General features: G+C 42.3%; 1 protein-coding gene across 3 annotated transcripts in view; it reads left to right on the top strand.

Annotated features, from left to right (window-relative positions):
* The window catches only part of cbfb (core-binding factor subunit beta), a 34,086-nt gene that overhangs the window by 11,335 nt on the left and 2,395 nt on the right, over nucleotides 1-20,356 (top strand). For 2 of the 3 annotated variants that reach the window (XM_070972290.1, XM_070972289.1), the window contains exons 4-6: nucleotides 13,521-13,637; nucleotides 14,267-14,362; nucleotides 15,883-15,948. In XM_070972290.1, coding sequence (XP_070828391.1) covers nucleotides 13,521-13,637; nucleotides 14,267-14,362; nucleotides 15,883-15,912 — 243 coding nt within the window. In that variant the 3' untranslated portion in view covers nucleotides 15,913-15,948. The remainder of the gene's footprint in view (nucleotides 1-13,520; nucleotides 13,638-14,266; nucleotides 14,363-15,882; nucleotides 15,949-20,356) is intronic. The other variant, XM_070972288.1, reaches the window with a different exon arrangement.

Below are 20,356 nucleotides of genomic sequence, written 5' to 3'. Positions count from 1 at the left end.
GAAACTGGAAACTGGCTCCAGTACCAACCGTTTGCTGGTGGAAAAATCATATCTGAGGATGTGACTTTAAATGAGGTTGAAACCACAGGAATTACTCTGCAAGATTCTCCGTTGAAGGTTGTTTCTCGTTGTGTGTGTGTGCGCGTGTGCATGCATGCTGGTGCACACTCGTGAGTGTGTTTGCGCAGCACCCCTGCATGCTGATGAGACGGTGGCGCCAGACTTTGTGCTAAGCCTTACACACACGTATCTGCGCGCAAAAAGACACACAAACGTATGAACAGTAAACAAAACCCAAAGCAGAGAGAAAAGAGTGAAGAGAGGCAGAAAGAGACAGACGGATTAGTGGTTGTTGGGGGGACTAAATGAGAAGCAGATGAGCATCTGTCAGCTACATGATGGAGGAGGGTGGACTGTCAGGGAGGAGCTCACAGAAACACACGTGTGTTGAGGTTCATTCATACTCAAACTATTTCCTGCATGGATCCAGCATCATTTTTTTTTACTCTTAGCACGTAGACTTTTGGCACAGACATTCATGTTCCTCTCGGAGTGAGTTTTAATAAATGTGATCATCCCCCGACTTCTCATCCAACCTCATCATCAGGTCCAAATTTGTGTTTGTCCAATAGTTTGGTTAAGGACTTAAAACCTGTGAAACCAAAGACATCCTCAGCTGTGCTTTGTGTTTAGTGCTGTTTAGCAAATGTTAGCTTGCTGACACACTAAACTAATCTGGTGAACATGGTAAAGATTACACCTGCTAAACGTCAGCATGTTGCAGTGTTTGTGAGCATGTCGGCAAGCTGTCATTAGCATTTAGCTCAGAGCACCGCTGTGTCTCAATGCAGCCTCACAGAGCTGCTGGCATGGCTGTCGAGTGTTTCTTCAAAAATGCTGGCCACTCCTCAACTTTTATTTCCTACTTCCTCTTTGTGGAACCTTCATCCCACAATAGATACGGTTATTTTTATACTTCTGTATATACTAGTTCAAATTCTTAAAACTTACAAATTGTATTTAAAAAATATGGCACATCTGGCCAGCTGAAAAAGGTTCCCAATTAAAACTTAAAAATTTGACTTTTTTACTCAGCTTGGTGAGTGACTTTAGTCTGATCTTTTTTTGGTAGTGCAGTTTGTTTTGTTTGTTTGTTTTTTTCTTGTTTTCTATAAACCAGCTTGTCATTTGGCTGTATTTTTTGTTTAATTGTTTTTGTAACCTGAAAAATGCAAATAAACAGACCTTGAACAAAAAAAACGTAAAAATTCGAAACATCTTTTTACCCTTATCTGGTCAATGAAACAAGATTCACAGAAGCTGTACAGTACGACTAGAAGGTGTGTACGTCCAAGGCATTCAGTGCTACGGCCAGATTCTTCAGTATAATAGGTCCAAGATGTTCTGGTTTGTAGACTATTGCAGATTATGATGTGGTGGCTCCTCTGATCCTCCCACATCTGTAGCTCCAGTCCAGTCGCTGGAAAGCACCACATTCTTTTTTTTTTTTTCCTTTTCTTTTTTTATTGATGCAAAAACAAAACAGTAGTGACTTTACAGATACAACAATGATAGAAATTAGAATAAAATATGCAAAGACAGGCAGAGGAAGAACAGGGTGACGTACAGAACTTGGCAAGGTGCATATATAAAATAAAATAATAAAAAAAACAAATAAGGATGAAATAGTTACAGTACTTATGATAATGACAGACATCATGCAGCTACTGTGATTTCAATGAGTGTAATTACATGAGTGTTTCAGTAGAAATTTATTAAAGATGGCACCTGTGTTTATATGTATGATTATGTGTATGAGAGAGAGGACAAATACAAAAGGTAATAATAAGGAAAAAATGAAAACAACTAAGTACTTTGTAAGTGTTATTGTACAATCAATCAAAGAAGCTGGATTACTGCAAGAACAACACAATCTCCTCAACTCTGACAGCCCGGTGGAAAACCCATAAAATCACTGAATCATCACTAACACCATTCATCATGTGATTGCACAACACCCCTGTCAACTTTCCCTCATGGCAAGAAAGGGGAATCTCTCACCTCCATCACGTATTCCAACACAACCAATTCACATCATTCAGCACACTAATCCAGACGTGTTGGGAGACACCAGCTCCTCCACTCCCAAGAATTAAAATCCACAGTTAAATCCAAAATGAACAGAACCAGCAGCACACTGCAACCCCACAAGGTCGGGAAAATCCCAAACTCAAAGCAGAAAAAAACTCATCGCTGAACTCTGATTCATCTCAGATTCGTCCGTAACACTGAATAGGAAAATGACTGGACTCTGTCTCCAGCCCTGATTTCTGTCTACAAATGACTAAAAACATCTTGTGCATGACCACTAATACTAGTGCAACTTTAGCAATATAACACGTATTTAAACTTATTAAAATGGGACTGACTGACAGACATTTGTTTACCATACACTCTGGGGAGCACAGACAATTACGATCATGCCAACCAGTTCGCTGTCTTTGCATAGCAGGAACTGAAAGAGTCTCTTCACTTCACTGGGCTGCAGAGTCCCATTGTCTCCATTGCTTTGCTTGCTGGGAGATATTATAATAGTCACCCTCCCACTTAAACACAGAAACCCATCACTCATCTCTCTCACCAAGGCTACGAAAATAATCTGTCAAAACTGGAAATCCACAAAATCTTATCACTCATTGGATCGGCCTCTTAACAGCCCGCAGAAAAGAAACAACATTATCAGCCTTTAATGAAAGCTGGAATACTTTCTGAGCTCATCTAAACTCAAAACAGAACATAAAGAAAACCAAAACATGACCGCAGGTATTACTCATGACAAACATCCACTTCCTTTTGCCTGTCCACCATTCACAGCAAACATGTGCTCCATCATTCACACACACACACACACACACACACACACACACACACACACACATGCATCTGCCATTCCGCATACACACCATGATCCCTACACTTTTTAATCTGACATACACAAACACACATATAATCAAATATATTGTTATTTTGTTTATTATTACTATTGATCACCATCATTTCTATTATTGCTATTATTAATATTGTTGGTTAGGATGGTTGAGGTGCTGAACTTTTTTTTTTTTTACTTTTTTCTTCATGATATTTTAACCCCCTCGCTGTTGTATTACTCATTCATGTATTCACATGTTACTGTGGTTCTTTTTTTTGTATTTCTCTCACTGATTTATAGTATTGTTATTACTTTTAACTGTCTGAGGACGATGGGATGTGGCCGGTCTGTGCTGGTTAGAGGGGAGGGGAGGCTGGGCGACTCCCTCTGGCAGCTTGGCCGGGTCTCTGGTGGGGACGGGCTGGGATGTGGTTGGCAGGGCCTCCCTCCCTCCCTTTCAGAGGGTCGGGGGAAAGAAAAAAAGCTAAGAAAGGGGAAAAGAAGTGAGAAAAGAAGGGAACGCACCGCCTTTAGTCTGTGTTTAAAGATGTCAGCGATCAACATGACTGTTACCCGTTAATGTTACTGGATGTCAGTAAAGTAGTTCAAGTCTGTCTACATGTTTTTTTGTTTGTTTTTTTTCTAAAGAAAGAGAAATTTAGAGATTTCTTTATTTAAAGTTTGTGTGTATCCTCATGATGCTGACATTTTTAACTTGTCAGATTTTATCTTCAGGCATGTTTTCCATATACTCACAGCCTCCATCCCAAAGAAAATGAAAAAGTTCTTGCAAATGACAGTGATCTAACACACGCACACACACACACGCACACACACACACACACACACATCCCTCTGAAAGCATTTCTTGTCTGACACCTCTGTTGCCCTTTAATTTAGTCATCAGCTTCAAGCCTCCAGGATTCTCCTGCCACATGCACATCAACATCACAACATTGTGTGTGTGTGTGTGTGTGTGTGTGTGTGTGTGTGTGTGTGTGCGTGCGTGCATGCACTGTGTGGTGTCATGTTTCCCTCTGAACGGAAGCTGTGCCACCAGTGCGTGACTTGTCAGTGACATCATCAAAGCCAGACCACTAATTGGTTCCCTCTGCTACTGCCGCTCTGCATCCGACATTGTCTGTGTGTGTGTGTGTGCAGTTGTGCTTTAGATCTTGTACGTCCTGAGTGATTGGTGATTGTTCAGTACATTTTAATGAAGCTTCTTTCATTTAAATCAGTAGTGGCTTTCCTCTGAGCCTCACAGACGGTCAGAGTCTCCCTGTTAAGGACACTTTAATGCACCACAAAACCTCTTCTCTGTACACACGCACGCACACATGCGCACACACACATAGAGTACATCACCGTCTCCTCCCACAGGGTTTCATATTTCCTGCTCCAGGCCTTAGATCAATGACCACACCCACAACCATAATGCATTGCAGTGCACGCAGAGACAGGGTCCTCTGTTTATATGCTCTTTGTGTGCGTCCCAGTGTTTTATGCAGGCATCATGCCTTTGTGAGTGAATCTCTGTTGAAGTGCATTTACACAGACAAGGTAGAGGAGGATAAAGCGTGTGTGTGTGCGTGTGTGTGTGCATAAGGCAAAAAAGAGACACAAGGTTCAGATAGAAAGCTGGAGAGAGAGATGTCAGTGTGGTGTGAAATCCAGCGTGTGTGTGTCACCTCTGTTTCTCTGTTCTTAGTCCCTCTTTTCCAGTAACTGTCTGCTGAGCTGGACTGAAGTATGCGCCGCTCACCTGGACTTTTCCGTGTCATTTTTCCTGCTCTTACCCTCTTTAAAACGACACATGCTGCAGATGAAAATCAGGTCAGGGGCGTGACAACCTGACCATGATCTCTTGCTAACCTTAAAGTGTTTTAGTAGCTCGAACCACGTCACACCTCAGCCCATCACTGTGCAGTGCAAGAATGTCACACTTCCTGGATTTGACAAAAAAGCAAAGTAGCAGTACATAAACGTATAAAATTATGAAAGCTTTGATAATTCCACTGTGCACTACCTGTCCAGTAACTGGCAGGGGAACACGGTGAACGTTTATCAGCTAAGGAGCCAGATATTTCCCTCCGAATTATGGTGAAGACCAAAACAGAGCTAAAAGGAGAGAGAGAGAGAATATTGGCCTTATCTTTGTCAGTTAGCCAGGCACGTGGCTTTAAATGAATGATAATGCTGCTTTGTGTCTGCTGGATATGAAATGGGCAGTTCAGTGTTTCCAGCTTGACCTGCTGCCCGCAAGTGGTCAGAAACATCGATTAATTCTGCTTTAATCAAAATGAACAGAGGACATAATTGCTCACTTTTTTGTACATAGGATTGTATTTCATTTGGCAATTTAAAGGCTTCGTGCAATGCTCTGTCTCCCTCTTTCCCTGTCTCTGGGCTGTGACTCTATCTGCAGCCTGTGTGTGGATTTGCATGATATTTCCATGCCTATGAAAGCCATAGGAACAAACAGTGGTTTTTTGCCGTCCTGTGTGCACACAGAGGACTTTGCGTAGCAATGATGCACATTGTGTGTCTACAGGCAGTTAGAGACTCAGATGGGGAAGGGTCCAACTCACTCAGCTCACAGTGGAAATACAAACTGCCAGTGAACCAGAGAGCACGTACTTTGCAACACAAAGCGTATCCTGACAAAGGTTTTCAGTATTTTGATTCTGAACATGAAACAACGGATGAAAAGTGAGATGTGAGTCATGATGCTTTGTTGCTTTCTGTTCATCCACCAAGGACTGAATGAAGCCTGAGTAAAGACACATGGGCGTTTTGATTTCTACAGAACGACACGCAGAATGTAAAGCTGTGGATTTTAGCTCAGCTTGTGAAGTTTGCAGGTCATTACCTGCCTCTCACAGCTGCCTCCTGCTCTTTGGAAGTAAACAGCATCAACAACAACATATATGACATCATCCTCAAGGACCTGTCTGTGTGTGCGTGAATGTATTACTCACGTTGTGGGGACATAAATCTGTTTACATAGTCACATTGTGGGGAGTCACCGTACTTGTGGGGACATAATGTAAATCATGAAATTTTAGGGTGAAGACTTTAGGGTTAGGGTTAGGGGAGTTGTTATGGTTTAGTCCCCAAAAGTGATGAAAACCTAACTTTCTGTGTGTGTGTGTGTGTGTGTGTGTGTGTGTGTGTGTGTGTGTGTGTGTGTGTGTGTGTGTGTGTGTGTGTGTGTGTGTGTGTGTGTGTGTGTGTGTGTGTGTGTGTGTTGTTTTGCATCCTTTGTAATTACACAGTGGGAACACTGAAGAAGAGAGAGTGATCATGCAGTGGAGAGTACCATACTATTATACTGTTGCTTTAGCGGCGTGTGTGTGTGTGCGTGCGCGCGTGTGTGCGCGCGTGTGTGTCTGTGAGACAATTGGTCAGTAGACGTTGTATTCACTGTGGGATTAGGAACAGAAGGCCAGTAACGTGCTTTATCTCCAGCTGCTGCTCACACCTGACACACTCTCACACACACACACACACACACACACACACACACACACACACACAGATTACAGCTTCAGCTCCTCTCTCTCATTGTCTCTTTCCCTCCCTCTCTCTCTTTTGTTACTCACCTGTCCATTGCTCTCCCTGTATCACTTTCTCTGTATGTAGCTCACTCTAACTTCCCTCTTTCTTCAGAAATGAAGTCTTATTTAGGGGTTTAAAGGTAAAAAGGACGACATGCATTAGAGATTTTCCATTCCTTCCATCAAAACTTTTGACTTTTAAGACATGTGTGCTTGCTGTTATTCACTGTTTTCTGACATTTTGTAGATCAAACAATCAAGAAGATAGTCTTTAGTTGCAGCCTGAGATACTTGTTTATCAGGAATTTCATTCAGTTTCTCAATCTATTTTCTTTACTATGTCACAACATATGAATATCTCAATCTAAAATTACACATACCACATGTATGGATTTAATCCATACTTAACTGCAACATGTTGTATGTATCCAATTTATGTGAGGCTCAGTGTGAGGGTCGACGCTCCTGCTAAACATAAAAATCTGTCAAAAATACATTTAAGGTAATATTCAGAAACATATAATGAAGCTAAAAGTGATTATCAATATCATGCAGCCCCACTAGAAACAGCTGTTTCTGTTATAGAAATAATGTGTGTATGAGAAATATTGCGAGGAATGCATAAATAAAACATGCTTTGTTTGCAAAGAATCCAGAAACCAAATTTCTCTTCTGTACCTCTTCCGCTGAAACATCGTTAATGTAAAATCCAGATAGCACCAATAGATGTCGAGGATTGCAGTTACCTTAACTCTCTCTCTCTCTCTCTCTCTCTCTGTCTGTCTTCCCACGTCTTTGTGATCTCTTCTTTTGTTTTATAACCTCTTTTATTCCAGGAATGACAGCGTGACGTCCGTGCTGGAGTCTTGTTCAGTGGAGTCATGTGTGTTTGCTGTCGGCTGTGAAAGAGCCGCTGTGTGCGTGTCAGCGTGCTGTGGAGAGGCAGCGTGAATCACAAATGATTCATGTCATATAAACTGGACTGCCACATTGTCCTGGCAATTATACTGATGCCGTTTTTTTTTTTTCTTTTTCTTCAAAATCCTCAATTTTCTCGTCTGAGACGTGAGAAGGGGATGATGATGAGTGATGGTATTTGATCCGAAGGAAAGAAAGAAAGAAAAAAAGAGCATGACTCGTCTGTGACGGGCCGCTGACTCAGACACACACACACACACGCCTGTTGTGTCAGCAACACACATACATACAGATTTCCAGACATTCTACGGCTCATCTTTAATCTAAATGGTGCACATGCACGCACACACACACGCGCACACCCACACACACACTGATGTTGACTGTTACTGTAACACGCGCAGCCTCCCCGACGCTCTGATAATCATTCATGTAACATTCTTCTGGATAATAACATAATTACTGCATTAAATCAGCTGGTGCCTCCAGCTAAGACAGTTCACACACACAGACACAAACACACACAAACACACACGCACACAAACACACACACAAACACACACAGTGCAGAACAGAAGTGAAGTAGAAAAGCACATACTCCATGTGTATTTAAGACAAAAGAAGGACAGAACTAGTGGTGCTGACAGAGGAATTAAAAGAGGCATCTTTAAGTCTTATTAAGACTAGTCATCTTTATTTGAATGTGTTTACGTGTGTGTGTGCATGTGTGTTTATATGTGTGTGTGTGTGTGTGTGTGTGTGTGTGTGTGTGTGTGTGTGTGTGTGTGTGTGTGTGTGTGTGTGTGTGTGTGTGTGTTTGCACGCATGTGTGTGTGAGACGCTGCCACAACTCACGAGACCGAAAACACAGATGCCCATTGTCCTCACACACTTTGTGGGCGCTGGACTGTGTGTGCATGTGTGTATGGGTATGTGCATGTGTGTGTGTGTATGTGTGTGTATGTGTGTATGTGTGTGTGTGTGTGTGTGTGTGTGTGTGGGGTGCATGTGTCTGTCTGTCTGTGCAGCAGTGGGCAGTTGTGCTGACTAGATGGTTGGCACCAGGCTGAATGAGAGGCACGATGCCAACACATCCCTCTACATCTGCGTCACGCACTGTCTGCCAACACTCTCTCTCTCACACACACACACACACACACACACACACACACACACACACACACACAATGTGTAGGAAGCACTTACAGTAGCTCGCAGAAGTTCAGATCAAAAGACAGAGATTTGACTGGCCAGCTGAAGGCTGGCTGTATGAGCGTGTGTTCTCCGCTCAGCAGTGGTGATGGCTTCAAATGGATGAAAATAAGATCAGAGGGGAAATTTTAAAGAAGACTGCTCATAAGTCACAGAACTCAGCGTGTGAATGACTGTAAAAATGATGCACAGTGATTCACGAGGCTGCAGCTGGTTGCTGTTGTCACATAAAATCTTGTCAGAAGTCAACGTCCTTTTCAATAACGTGCAAAACCGTTTTGAGGACTTCACAAAGGAGTGGTAGGTGGTTGAATCAGTCGACAATGTTGACACGTTAATTAACAATGAAATCCTTAAGTTGAAGTTAAGTTCAGGATGTGATGTTTTGCAATATGCTCATCACATGTGCATTGGATGTCATCTCATGTGATGCAGATGACGGTCCACAAAAATGTGATCTTACCAGAATCACAGGATGAAGTGATGTAAGACTCTGCACTGCATGTTTGATTGTACAGACTTAACTTAAAGGAAGAACATGAGTGTCTTTGTAAAGTGTCACCTTGAGTGTCTGAACTCCACTGGAGCCATGGGCGGTGGTGCATGGTGGTGGAGAAAGCTGACTAACTCCAAAATCAGCTTGATTATGAGGAAATGAATATGATTCACATCATACTCACCAAGCTTTTCAGTGAGTCCACTCATTTATTTAGGGTTTTCCTTTCATTTGTGTACACACGATTTCACTGATCAACAGGTGGCGGCAAGTTAAGCTGCAGTGTGCCAGTAAAGGCAGGGAAGAAGAAGACTGCAAGAGAGTAAACATGGACATAAAGGCTGGATTCAAAGGTGCCATGGGTATGAATTTTAGGTTTAAATTAAAAAAAAAAAAAAAAATTAAGTAACATCAACAGAAAGTAAAGAAGCATCAATTCTCTACTGAAATTAGCATGCTAACCAGCTAGCCCTGGCCCGTCCTGTCTCGTAATACAGCTTTGTACCTGATCGTCTGACAGTTAGTGAGTTTCACCTGTTAGATGTATGTGAGCAGCAAGTTTGTTATGTTCCACAAGCTCTAAAATAATAAAGAAACCAAATAAACTCACTCCCCTGTACCAACAATCACCAGCTCTGGTTTGGTTGAAATAAACCCTCATTCATGATGAGATGCTGCTGGACATGCTCGACCTTCCTCTCGCTCCTCACCTCGGTACGTTAACCGCCATCCTCAGACTGGCCCCTGCTTTCCTCAGTGGCTGCGTTTGAACACCATTTTCACTGGTTAGCACTGGCTAGTTGCTTCCGCCATAGATACCAACAGCAAAGAGTCTAGCTAGCAGCAGTTGGTGGCGACTCTGGTGATACGCTGCCCCCTATTGTTTGGAATGAAGTTCGACAGAAGGCCACATTGTACCTTTAAAATACTTGAAAAAAATCTCTTTTGCACATGTTTCATGTGGAAGGAAATGTATTCATCACATTTGTTCGAGCTCAGAGATGCACTCAGTACACACAGGAACCTGAACTTCACATATACTCATTTTGCGGAAGAAGTTTGCGAAAAATGAGTCTTTAAATAGACGACCATATGTTTTGTATTTACAACGTTTATCCGCAAAGTAACTGTTAGCTACAGCTGTCATATACATGCAGTGGAGGGGTTTATGTTTGTGTCCACATGTTTTAAGAAAGCCCTTCAAAATACAACAGAATGGGTACCAATCACAGAGTACCCATCCTGTGTCGCACAGGCAGGTAAAGGTGCAACAACACATCGTAAGGTGCTGCTCTATTAAACTCACTGAGAGCAATCCACTGCATCTTTTTCTTATTCACCGTGTGCTGCAGTGTGTGAGAGCTCTTCTGTCTTCACGTGTGTGTGTGTGTGTGTGTGTGTGTGTGTGTGTGTGTGTGTGTGTGTGTGTGTGTGTGTGTGTGTGTGTGTGTGTGTGTGTGTGTGTGTGTGTGTGTGTGTGTTAGTAAATGGATGTGGGGGTTGACATGGTTCTCTCTCAGAGGAAGTCTGTGGTTGGGCCGTTTCTGCATATTTTCCCCTCTCTCTCTCACACACACACACACAGACACACACACAAACACACACACACACACACACACACACACACACACACACACACACACACACACACACACGTTTTCCCTGTCAAGCCAAATGAAGCTTTCTTTTAAAAGCACTGTGCAGCCCCACAGATGTGGAAGCCATCTCTCTCTCTCTTTCACATCAGTCTCTAACACACACACACACACACACACACACACACACACACACACACACACACACACACACACACACACACACACACACATACACACATACACACACACAGAAAAACATTCACTCAAAAATAAACACAAAAACCCACAGTCTCTTGGAGTGCGGGCTTCCCTGCAGCCCCGGTGCAGTGTGGGTAGCTGTGGTAAAAGAGGTCCCTGTGAGAGGCTGTCCAAAAATAGCCTGAGTAAAAATGCAGGAACGTGGATCTTGCCCACTGTCACACAGAAAAATCCAGTCATCTGTGTGTTTGTGTGTGATGGGGGGGACTTTTATTCTGTTAATTTATTCCTAAATACTTGTTTACTCGGATAAAAATACCACCTGAAAGCTTTGTACCCTGGGAAAAACACAGTGTGGGTTTCACTGCCTCTCGCTGTCTGTTGTCTCTTCCTCATAGAAATCAGTGTCATGGGAAAGAGGAACACAGTGAGACAGAAAAAGGAAAAAGAAAGAGGGCAAATGTGATTTCATCTTGTTCTTTATCAAGTTTTTTGGTCACATTTTTGGCTGAAAGACAAGCTCATACAGCTGTGTTTAGGTAAGACTGTGTGTCTATGCATATTTTCTCAGCCTGATAGTGATTAGATAAATCATTTATTTCAGAGGAGTCCTGAGGAAACAAAATGAAGTAAAAGGAGTACGGCACATCCAGATGAAAATCCAGTCTCTATTAGGTCCAACAAAGAGACTCACCCCAGAAGGCATTTCTGCTGTTTCTTCAGCCAGAAGACCCGGTTCGACTTAAGCAAACAGCAAAGTTGCGCCCTATAAAACAATGAGCTGAAAGATGCTGAACAGCTCTGCATGATGTAGGGAAACTGCAGAGTTGAGTGATAATTCTTGCTAATTCTGCTTTAAAATGAAGCGGATTATGTTTGGAGGCAAAAATGACATATAAATGCATACCAGTGCTAGTCAGAGAGGAAAATCTATGACATAACAAGGTAAATATTGGACTATTCTGGAAGGACTCGTACCTGAAATAGCTCCAGAGAAGGGTAAAATTCCACTACCTGGCCAAACTCCCTGGATGTTATCCAGAAAAGATCATCTTGTCCCTTAACAAGATAGTTTTTATTGCCAAATGTTGAGAAACAGTTGAGTTTAGTCCCTGTGTCAGCAGCTTGAATTTACCCACAGCAGCTAAGACAGACTGCCAAATCCAAGCACAGTAATGGTCCTACACATATACACATTCCCTCTGCTCACACACACACATTTAGTGTTTACATTGCTGCCCTCCTGGCATAGAGCCATAGCCATGTAATATAAGCAGGAGTTAAGAAAGAGACACAGTCTGACCCTCCTCTGTCTGTCTGACAGTCTGACGCTGTAGACTGGGCTGACTGTGCTGCTCAGTGCAGTGGTTCACTCATTATCACGGCACACTCTCCCACTAACCTGCTCTCCCCTGCACAGATAAAGACAAACAAAGGAACATGACTTTTATTTTCAATAGATAAATAAGGAAAACGGGAGCGGAGAGCTTTGCAGGCTGAGACCATTATCCCAGGATAAAAGACCACAAAGTCATAGTATTTTAGCCGCCAGTGTGTGAATAAAGCCACTGAATAAGTCACAGACCCTGGTCAACTGCCATGAATATTAACACACACACACACACACACACACACACACACACACACAAGAAGAAAATGTTTTTAGGCATATGGTGTTTACTTTGGATCACTTTGTCTCCACAGAGTCCAATACAAATGCTTATTTTTCCACTAAAGCAGGACTGACAATCAGCAACAGCACACACACACACACACACACACACACACACACACACACACACACACACACACACACACACACGCACGCAGGCACGCACACACACACCTAAACATACACAGATTTGTACAAATGTATTCTTACACACGCTTATATAGACACACTAAGCTCAAGTGATTTCGCACATGCACACATATGTAAATGCACGTGTGTGTGTGTGTGTGTGTGTGTGTGTGTGTGTGTGTGTGTGTGTGTGTGTGTGTGTGTGTGTGTGTGTGTGTGTTTCACTAGCCTAACACTCAATTGTACTGGAGAGGTTTTGACGTAGTTGGTGGTTTTTCCTCTTTCACAGCAGCAATAGTGGGGGTAGGGAGAAGATCTCCCAGACACAGAGCTCTTTATTATTCTGGAGAAACAGCTGACGCTTCCTGACATCAGAATTGCAGTTTCGTTTATAACTCCAGGTCAAATTAGCTGTTGCTCCTTCCTAAGGCGAATGTTCAGTTGGCTAATATGTTTTTTCGGTTGTGAGAAAGAGAAAATCAGTCTTGTCTGGTTCTGGAAAAGCACCAGATCTCAGTCTGTTTGTCTTTTCTTTCCATCAGTCTTGTTTTCCATGTGTCTGAACACCTTAGACTTTCTGAAGAAGAGCACATCAGAGAGTTTTAAACAGTAGCAGCAGAGCAAACAGCACACATGCTCAAAGAAATGCAGAAACAAGTTAATGCTAAGGCTCAAATGTGTTGCACTCCTGACAGTATAGTACAGTGCTGCAGTGATGTTGTGCAAATGAAGAGAAAACTGCCACTGGCATTAATCTCTCTCTCTCTCTCTCTCTCTCTATCTGTGTGTGTGTCTCTCTCCCCTGCAGGTCCATTTAAAGGCACCTATGATCTTGAACGGGGTGTGCGTGATCTGGAGAGGCTGGATCGACCTACAGAGGCTGGATGGGATGGGATACCTGGAGTACGATGAGGAGAGGGCGCAGGTGACGCAACACACAGAGGAATGCATCTTTAGAAACAGACAAACTCTCCACATCCTCCTGTTCCCTCACCTTCCTCTTTTTCTCTTGAATTCATATCTCTGTCTGCGTCCTGTTTGAAGGGGAACTACATCAAAGTCTGTTTACAGGTCTTTGGGGAGTACTGCTGCAAGTTGTATGAGGCTTTGTGTGGCTCCAGATGGAGCTGCGCAAAGTCTGATAAATTGCCTCGAGTCATGTCACTTGAGTCTGAAAATGAAAAACATGGAGGTGTTAGGAAAAAGGAATCTTAGCCCACTGCTCATCTCTGCTTGAGGCGAGCAACTTGAGGCTATGCTAGCTGCTACTTGTATAATATGTCTGATTCTGTGATTGTTGGCAGTCGAGTTGCATCCTGGGTAATGTAGGCGCTGGATTTTCACAAGAAGGAAGAATGCATGTCTTAAAGATGATCCATTATGAGTCAGTGTTAAAGCACTTCAATGCTAAATCTGTGGAGTGTTCCTTTAAACAAAAGAAATAACTGCTTTACAATGTATTGGGGCCTCTTAATCAGGCAAAACATAGAAAACTGAGCTCACTCTCACTCTCTACCTGTCCATATGTGTGTGCGTGTTTGTGTGTTCGTGCAGCATGAGGATGCTTTGGCCCAGGCAGCATTTGAAGAGGCTCGACGCAGAACCAGAGACTTTGAAGACAGAGATCGATCACACAGAGAGGATCTAGAGGTGAGAGGGACGTGTGCTGCTGTTTTCAACCAAAAAGACAAGTGGACTGTTACAGCACAGTGTAGCTCCAGCTGCCACAGGACAAATCTGCTTCCCCTTTAGAGCTAGCTTAGCCTCGCAAAGCCAGTCTAAATGTCAGAAATTGATTTCGCTGTGTTCTGGGAGTCATGTGCTCTGTGAACTACGAGCTCTGTGTGCACACTGCGGTTTACAGATAAACAGCATCGGGACTTTCCATTTATTGTTTCACTTCAAACCTGTTGTACCTCTGACCACAACCATCTTCATTGTTGGGCGTGGCCAGACGTGCGCTCCACGGCACCTGTGAGCACACGAAAGAGTGATGATTCAGTGGTCACACCCTGAGTACACCTCTGCATCACTGGAGCTCAGCGAAAACAAGACTTTCAGCTGCTCTTGAGTTACTTTGTAAAGTGACTGCATGACGTTTTTAAGATTTATTCAGATTTATTCACTTCAGATTTTGTCGTTTTGCGAAGTTAGAAAATGGGAAGCAAAGGCAGCAAACGTAGACGTTCAAGCAGGTCGCACATTCATCTCATCCATGTGTTATCGCACGTGTGATAGAAACGTGTTATCTCCTGTTCAGACGGTTTGAAGTGATGCAGACTGCAGCGAGCAAAGTGAAATCTCAAGTCTGTGGGCTGGCTTTGCAAGGCTAGACTTACCCAACTGGAAATTTGCAAATAGTATTTTCAGGTTTGAAAACTCATCTATTGATCATTAAAACACCTGACTAAAGCAAATACAGTTTGCTTTGTCTTGGTTGAAAACCACATTTATTTGGTGATCTTAAATGACAAATATCAAAGTAAAATTAAGAGCAAATTTGATAGTTTTTACAGATATAAATATTTGCAAACGTTTCCTAAATTTGTTCTATGTTAATTACTTAATAGTAGGTCTATATTGATTGGTGTTCAGAGGAGACTGAGTCAAATTTCCAGTCGGACTTTCTTTGCTTAGCGCTTGGGGTGGCTTTAGGGTTGTGTGATGTGTGGGTGTGTGCTTAAGTTATTCTTTATTTGAATAGTATTTTTACAGTTTGAGTCATAGGTTTAGTGCATGATCAGTTAGACGATGAATCTAAAGTGCTAATTGATTTGATTTAATATTACTGAACTATTGAATGACTGACTCAGTTTTGTCAGGTGTCCCGAAAGCCTCAGAGGGGAAAGTAGTTTATTCACAGAAAGAGAACTTCGATCTGATGAACCGAAAAAAACGGCAGTTTTAAAATCTGAATTCCAGAAATGTGAATTGTCCAGAGATTTGTTCATGTGTTGAATGATCATTGTGTACAAAGTTGTGTTGCCTCTTACATTCACACAGATTCAGATTCAGAAGTTTGTACGCTGTCAGCTCGAATTCTGAAATCGTCCCAAATGTATTTGATTACTTGAGACAAACTCACTTTCCCAGCAAGGCTTTGGGGAGATCAATGGCACCCTTCCTAAGCTGACGCCCTACGAATGAACCCCAAATTGTTTATTTTTTAGGACCCTGTGGTTTCTAAAATCTGGGACTGATGACACACAGACAGACAGCCAGCAGAAAAGAACAGGGTCTGTGTCCTTCATTTCTCACCATCTATCACACTGTCATGCACTAAACCACCCTGTGTGTGTGTGTGCATGTGTGTGTGTGTGCGTGCATGCGTGCGTGTGTGTCCACCTGTTAAATTTATGTATGTGCATTCTTATGTTTGTCCATCGTTATTTGTGTGTGTCTGTGACCATGGCCAGCTGCCTGTGTGTTTTTGTTGTCACGTCTGTGTGTGTTTGTTAACGTGTGTGTGTGTGTGTGTGTGTGCGCGTGTGTGTGTGTGTGTGTGTGTGTGTGTGTGTGTGTGTGTGTGTGTGTTCATGAATGTGCATGCACTTCTAAAGACTGTAATATCTGCTCATGCTTGTTTAAAGCTTGTGTGTCGTGAGAGACTGAAACAGTGGGATGTGACCCTCTCATGGCTAGTCTGCACAACACACACACACACACACACACACACACACACACACACACACACACACACACACACTCATGGAGACCTACCACAGCTTTGCAGCACATGGTCCTGCAGAAAGAAGAGAGGGAGTAAGAGAACAGAAGGCGGTGAGAAGCACAGACGAGTAGAGCTGCAAGACAGGAAAGAAAGAAAAGAAAGAGTCATTTATTGAATGTCGTCTTTCATCTGACTGATCTCATGTTTCTTCCCTGAGGCTCTCCGAGAAAAAGAAAACCTTGTATCTGCTGCTGAATCAATATACGTACCATCACTATCCCCTAAAAGCCCATATACACTGTAAAAAATAAGGGTTTGGCACTGAAATGGATTTAAATTCAGTTTTGGCATAAAAAATGAAAACTATGTCCCACTTTAGGTTTTATGCTGATCCCATACATCACAGCCATTTCTTCACTCTTTCATACCTCACCTTCATCAGTTTTACAGATGTGTAAAATTAGTGAATATCCTCTAACACCTGGACAGAGTCAGGATAGCTCTTTCCTTCTGCTTCCAGTTTTTAAGCTACGCTAAACTAACAGCTGCAGCATCACACTTAACAGACCAGTTAGAGGGTGTTATCAATCTTCTCATTCAGCTCTCTTCAAGACATCAAACTAATTCTTAAAAGGATGAGATGCGTGTGATGGACTAGAGGCTGACAGGAGAGAGGAACAAGCAGAAAATCAGACATAAGGTTTAATTGTGTGTTTTTCTTCTTTCTTTCTTTCTTTCTTTCTTTCTTTCTTTCTTTCTTTCTTTTTTTCTTTCTTTCTTTTTTTTCGCTTTAGCTGCAAGTTAGCATTTTCTCTGTGGCCTCCAAAAATGAGTTTTTCTCTCTGTCACCACGAGTGATGTGCTCTTTTTATCAAACACCTCTCTTTGCATCCACTTCACTCGCTGACATTTTTGACGAATGCCCAGAATCACCAAAGAAACCAATGCAGGTCCTGTTTCTGCTGCGTAAACAAAGTTTTGTGGATAAAAAAGAAAAGAAACTCCTCTTACTCCACCTCGGAAATATTGTTTGTTCATTCCAAATAGAGTGCGTGTGCATGTTTTTAACACTTGTCACTTGCTGGGAAATCTTAACTGATTAGCTCATCTCTGCAGCTCTCCCTCGATTAAGTCATTTCAAAGTTTAAGAAAGTTATTGAAAGGCTTTCAGTTCAACTCCTAAAGTCAGACCAAACACCAGAGTTTTAGTTGGCTTATGACTGATTTCCTCTCTGACAAGATTGCTAAAATGTATATATGTGTATATAATTTCTCCCTTGATGCATCGTAAGTTGAAAACAGTTTAAAGTTTCACTCTACAAATACCATACATCCTAAAATATCGTATTCAGTATCTCAATAACAAATTGCACAGTCCTTAACAACTGAATCTTATCCTCTTGAGGCATTTGGCTGATAAACTGAGGCCCTAGATAAACTGTGTTTAAGAAAAAAATAGATATACAGTAGAGTGTTTCTGACACATGTTTTTGTGGAGAGATGCTCTGTAGGCCTGTGTCAGTACTGGTTCATCATGTTTTATCTGTTGTGCAGTGCAGTAGTGACCTCTATAGATTGTAGGTGGGGAACAGATGAAGAGTAATGGGGAGTTAATATTTGAAAAAAAAAAAAAAAAAAAGCCTGTTGTAATGAGCAACAGAAATACTCCTATTGTTTTGCAGAGGATGCCCATGGGAACCAAATGTTAGAGATAAGCTAGTAAGAAAAGAGTCGTCGCAGTGGGATCCTGCAGCTCTGCTCTGAGCTGCGTCTTTGGGTGTGACCAACGAACATTGCTGAATAGCTGCACAGATTCAGCCTCTGCATTTCTGTGGTCTGAACTCCACCTCGCTTTCTGTCTGTCTTTCTGTCTGCAGCTCTCGAGTTAGCCAGTCATCTGGATATCTCTCTGTCAATACTGCGTGCAAGTCAAAGGCGCAGTTCAGTAGCAGTCACTACGTTCTGTTTGGACTGTTGTATAAACATTTTAATGGAATGAAGAGAAATTATTCCACCTATATTGGCAGTCTATATTTGTAAAACACACATTTTGATATCTTCTGTAGTAATAGAGGTAGAGACAGCAGAAAAGAAGTAAAGCAAGGCATGGGATGAAGGGGTGGCATGCTGTCGGTGTGCATACTTCATCCTCAAATATTAATCTGCCAGCAAAATGTTTAAAAATGTTATATAAACCACATTGCACTGTAATGAACATGGCTGGAGTATATATGAGGCCTTGACTGATATGCAGTGAATGATATTTAGAAAGAGTTGGCCACAAGTGGTATTCACCATCTTACAGTTGAACATTTTTAAGCCAAAATCTCAAACTTAAACATCTCACTCAAACCCAGAATGAGGAAGATTTAACAGGTTATCAGTAGCTACAGATGAAACCGTCATATTTAGAAGAAATGCCGCCGGGGAAAGTGATGTCTCTCCAGCTTCGAATCCATTTCTTTTATTGGGTTGAGTAAGTTTCATTACAGTAAAGCTCGGCAGGAAAACGCTGATGTCTTTTTTTTCACTGCTGCGCTCACTGAATATAAAGCTGTTTCCCCTTCAGTTCCTGAAGCCTTGTCATCTTGGCAGATACAACATTTTTCATCCAAAAGCAGTCATATTCCAGTCATTCAAGGTCAGGAGGTAGCTGTCAGGATGATGGATGGAGAAGCGATAGATCGAGAAGAAATGTGCCTTTTAACTCCACGCGCGCACGCACACACACACGTACACACACTTCTCCAAGTGCTCAGCACAAAGACATTTGTCGGTGAATGATGAGCTGGCACTGAAAGCATTAATATATCATTAGTATTGATCGCCATCAGACCCCCTGCTTTGACTTACACACACACACACACACGAGTAACCACAGACACACACACACACACACACACACACACACACACACACATTCAGAGACACATTCAGATACTGGACAAACACATATGTGTACAAATTCGCAGATACAGCAAATCTGCTCTGACACACGCACACACACACTTCTCCAGTATTGAATTGTGGTTAAGCAGCCTATAGTGGCCCAGCAGGCTTCCATCTGTGCGTGGATCGATGCAGAAAGTTTTCCTGGCCTTAAGATTAGCAGAGAACACTCCCCTCCACAAAGACAAACGCACGCCTGACGGCCGTGATGCAGCCGCTACAGTGATGTGAAAACAGAGGAGATTTGGTCACAGCTGCTTTGTTTTTACCTCATACGCTCAGAGCCCTCTGTCCTCACGTTTCTACAGGCTGGCTTTTATAGAATTTGTCATGGATCATATTTCAGTCTTGTCCATGTCTGTCATGTGAGTGTATTTTAAGTCACTCCGGCCTAAAAATAGCACTATCTGATGCTGTAAACTGTAAACAGATAAGCGAGTGTTTGCTGAAAGGAAGTTTTATAAGTTGGAAATCTTGTGGTTTTCATTTGGGTCACTGTTAATGTAATTCGTTCCACCTGCGCCTTTCCCGCTATGCTAAGTCAACATGTCAGCTGTTAACCAATCAGATTCATTTAGGAGCAATAAAGACGAAGAAGCGCTCTGATGGTCTTGTCAAGATACAGATGAATTGATAACTGATGTTTTGGCCACTTGGGGTCAGCAAAATCAAGCTGTAAACACACTGACTTGTTAACACCTTTTAAGTCTTTATAGCTAACATATTAGCAAACAGCGCATCCAACAGTTAAATGGAGCAACTTCAGCAGTCATTTGCAGTTCTGTTTCTGGCTCCCTGGATGAGTATAATTTCAATATTCACTCTCCTTGTAGCTCTGTTTTTGGTTTTCTGTTTCTGTTGTTTTCTCCATCAACACCTGAGGAAAATATCTGACTCTTCAGCTGCTTGACTACGTTCACCAGCCAATGTTTTGTGTGTGCCCTTGGTGCAGGACGTTTAGCGTTAGTGCACACTGGATTTGAGTTAGAGTTAACTAAAACAGTGACGTAAAGGCAAGAAACCAA

This window comes from Chaetodon trifascialis, chromosome 10 (assembly GCF_039877785.1).
Source record: "Chaetodon trifascialis isolate fChaTrf1 chromosome 10, fChaTrf1.hap1, whole genome shotgun sequence".
Classification (NCBI taxonomy): Eukaryota; Metazoa; Chordata; class Actinopteri; order Chaetodontiformes; family Chaetodontidae; genus Chaetodon; species Chaetodon trifascialis.
Note: the sequence above shows the minus strand (reverse complement) of the source record. Positions and strands in the feature narration are given on the sequence as shown.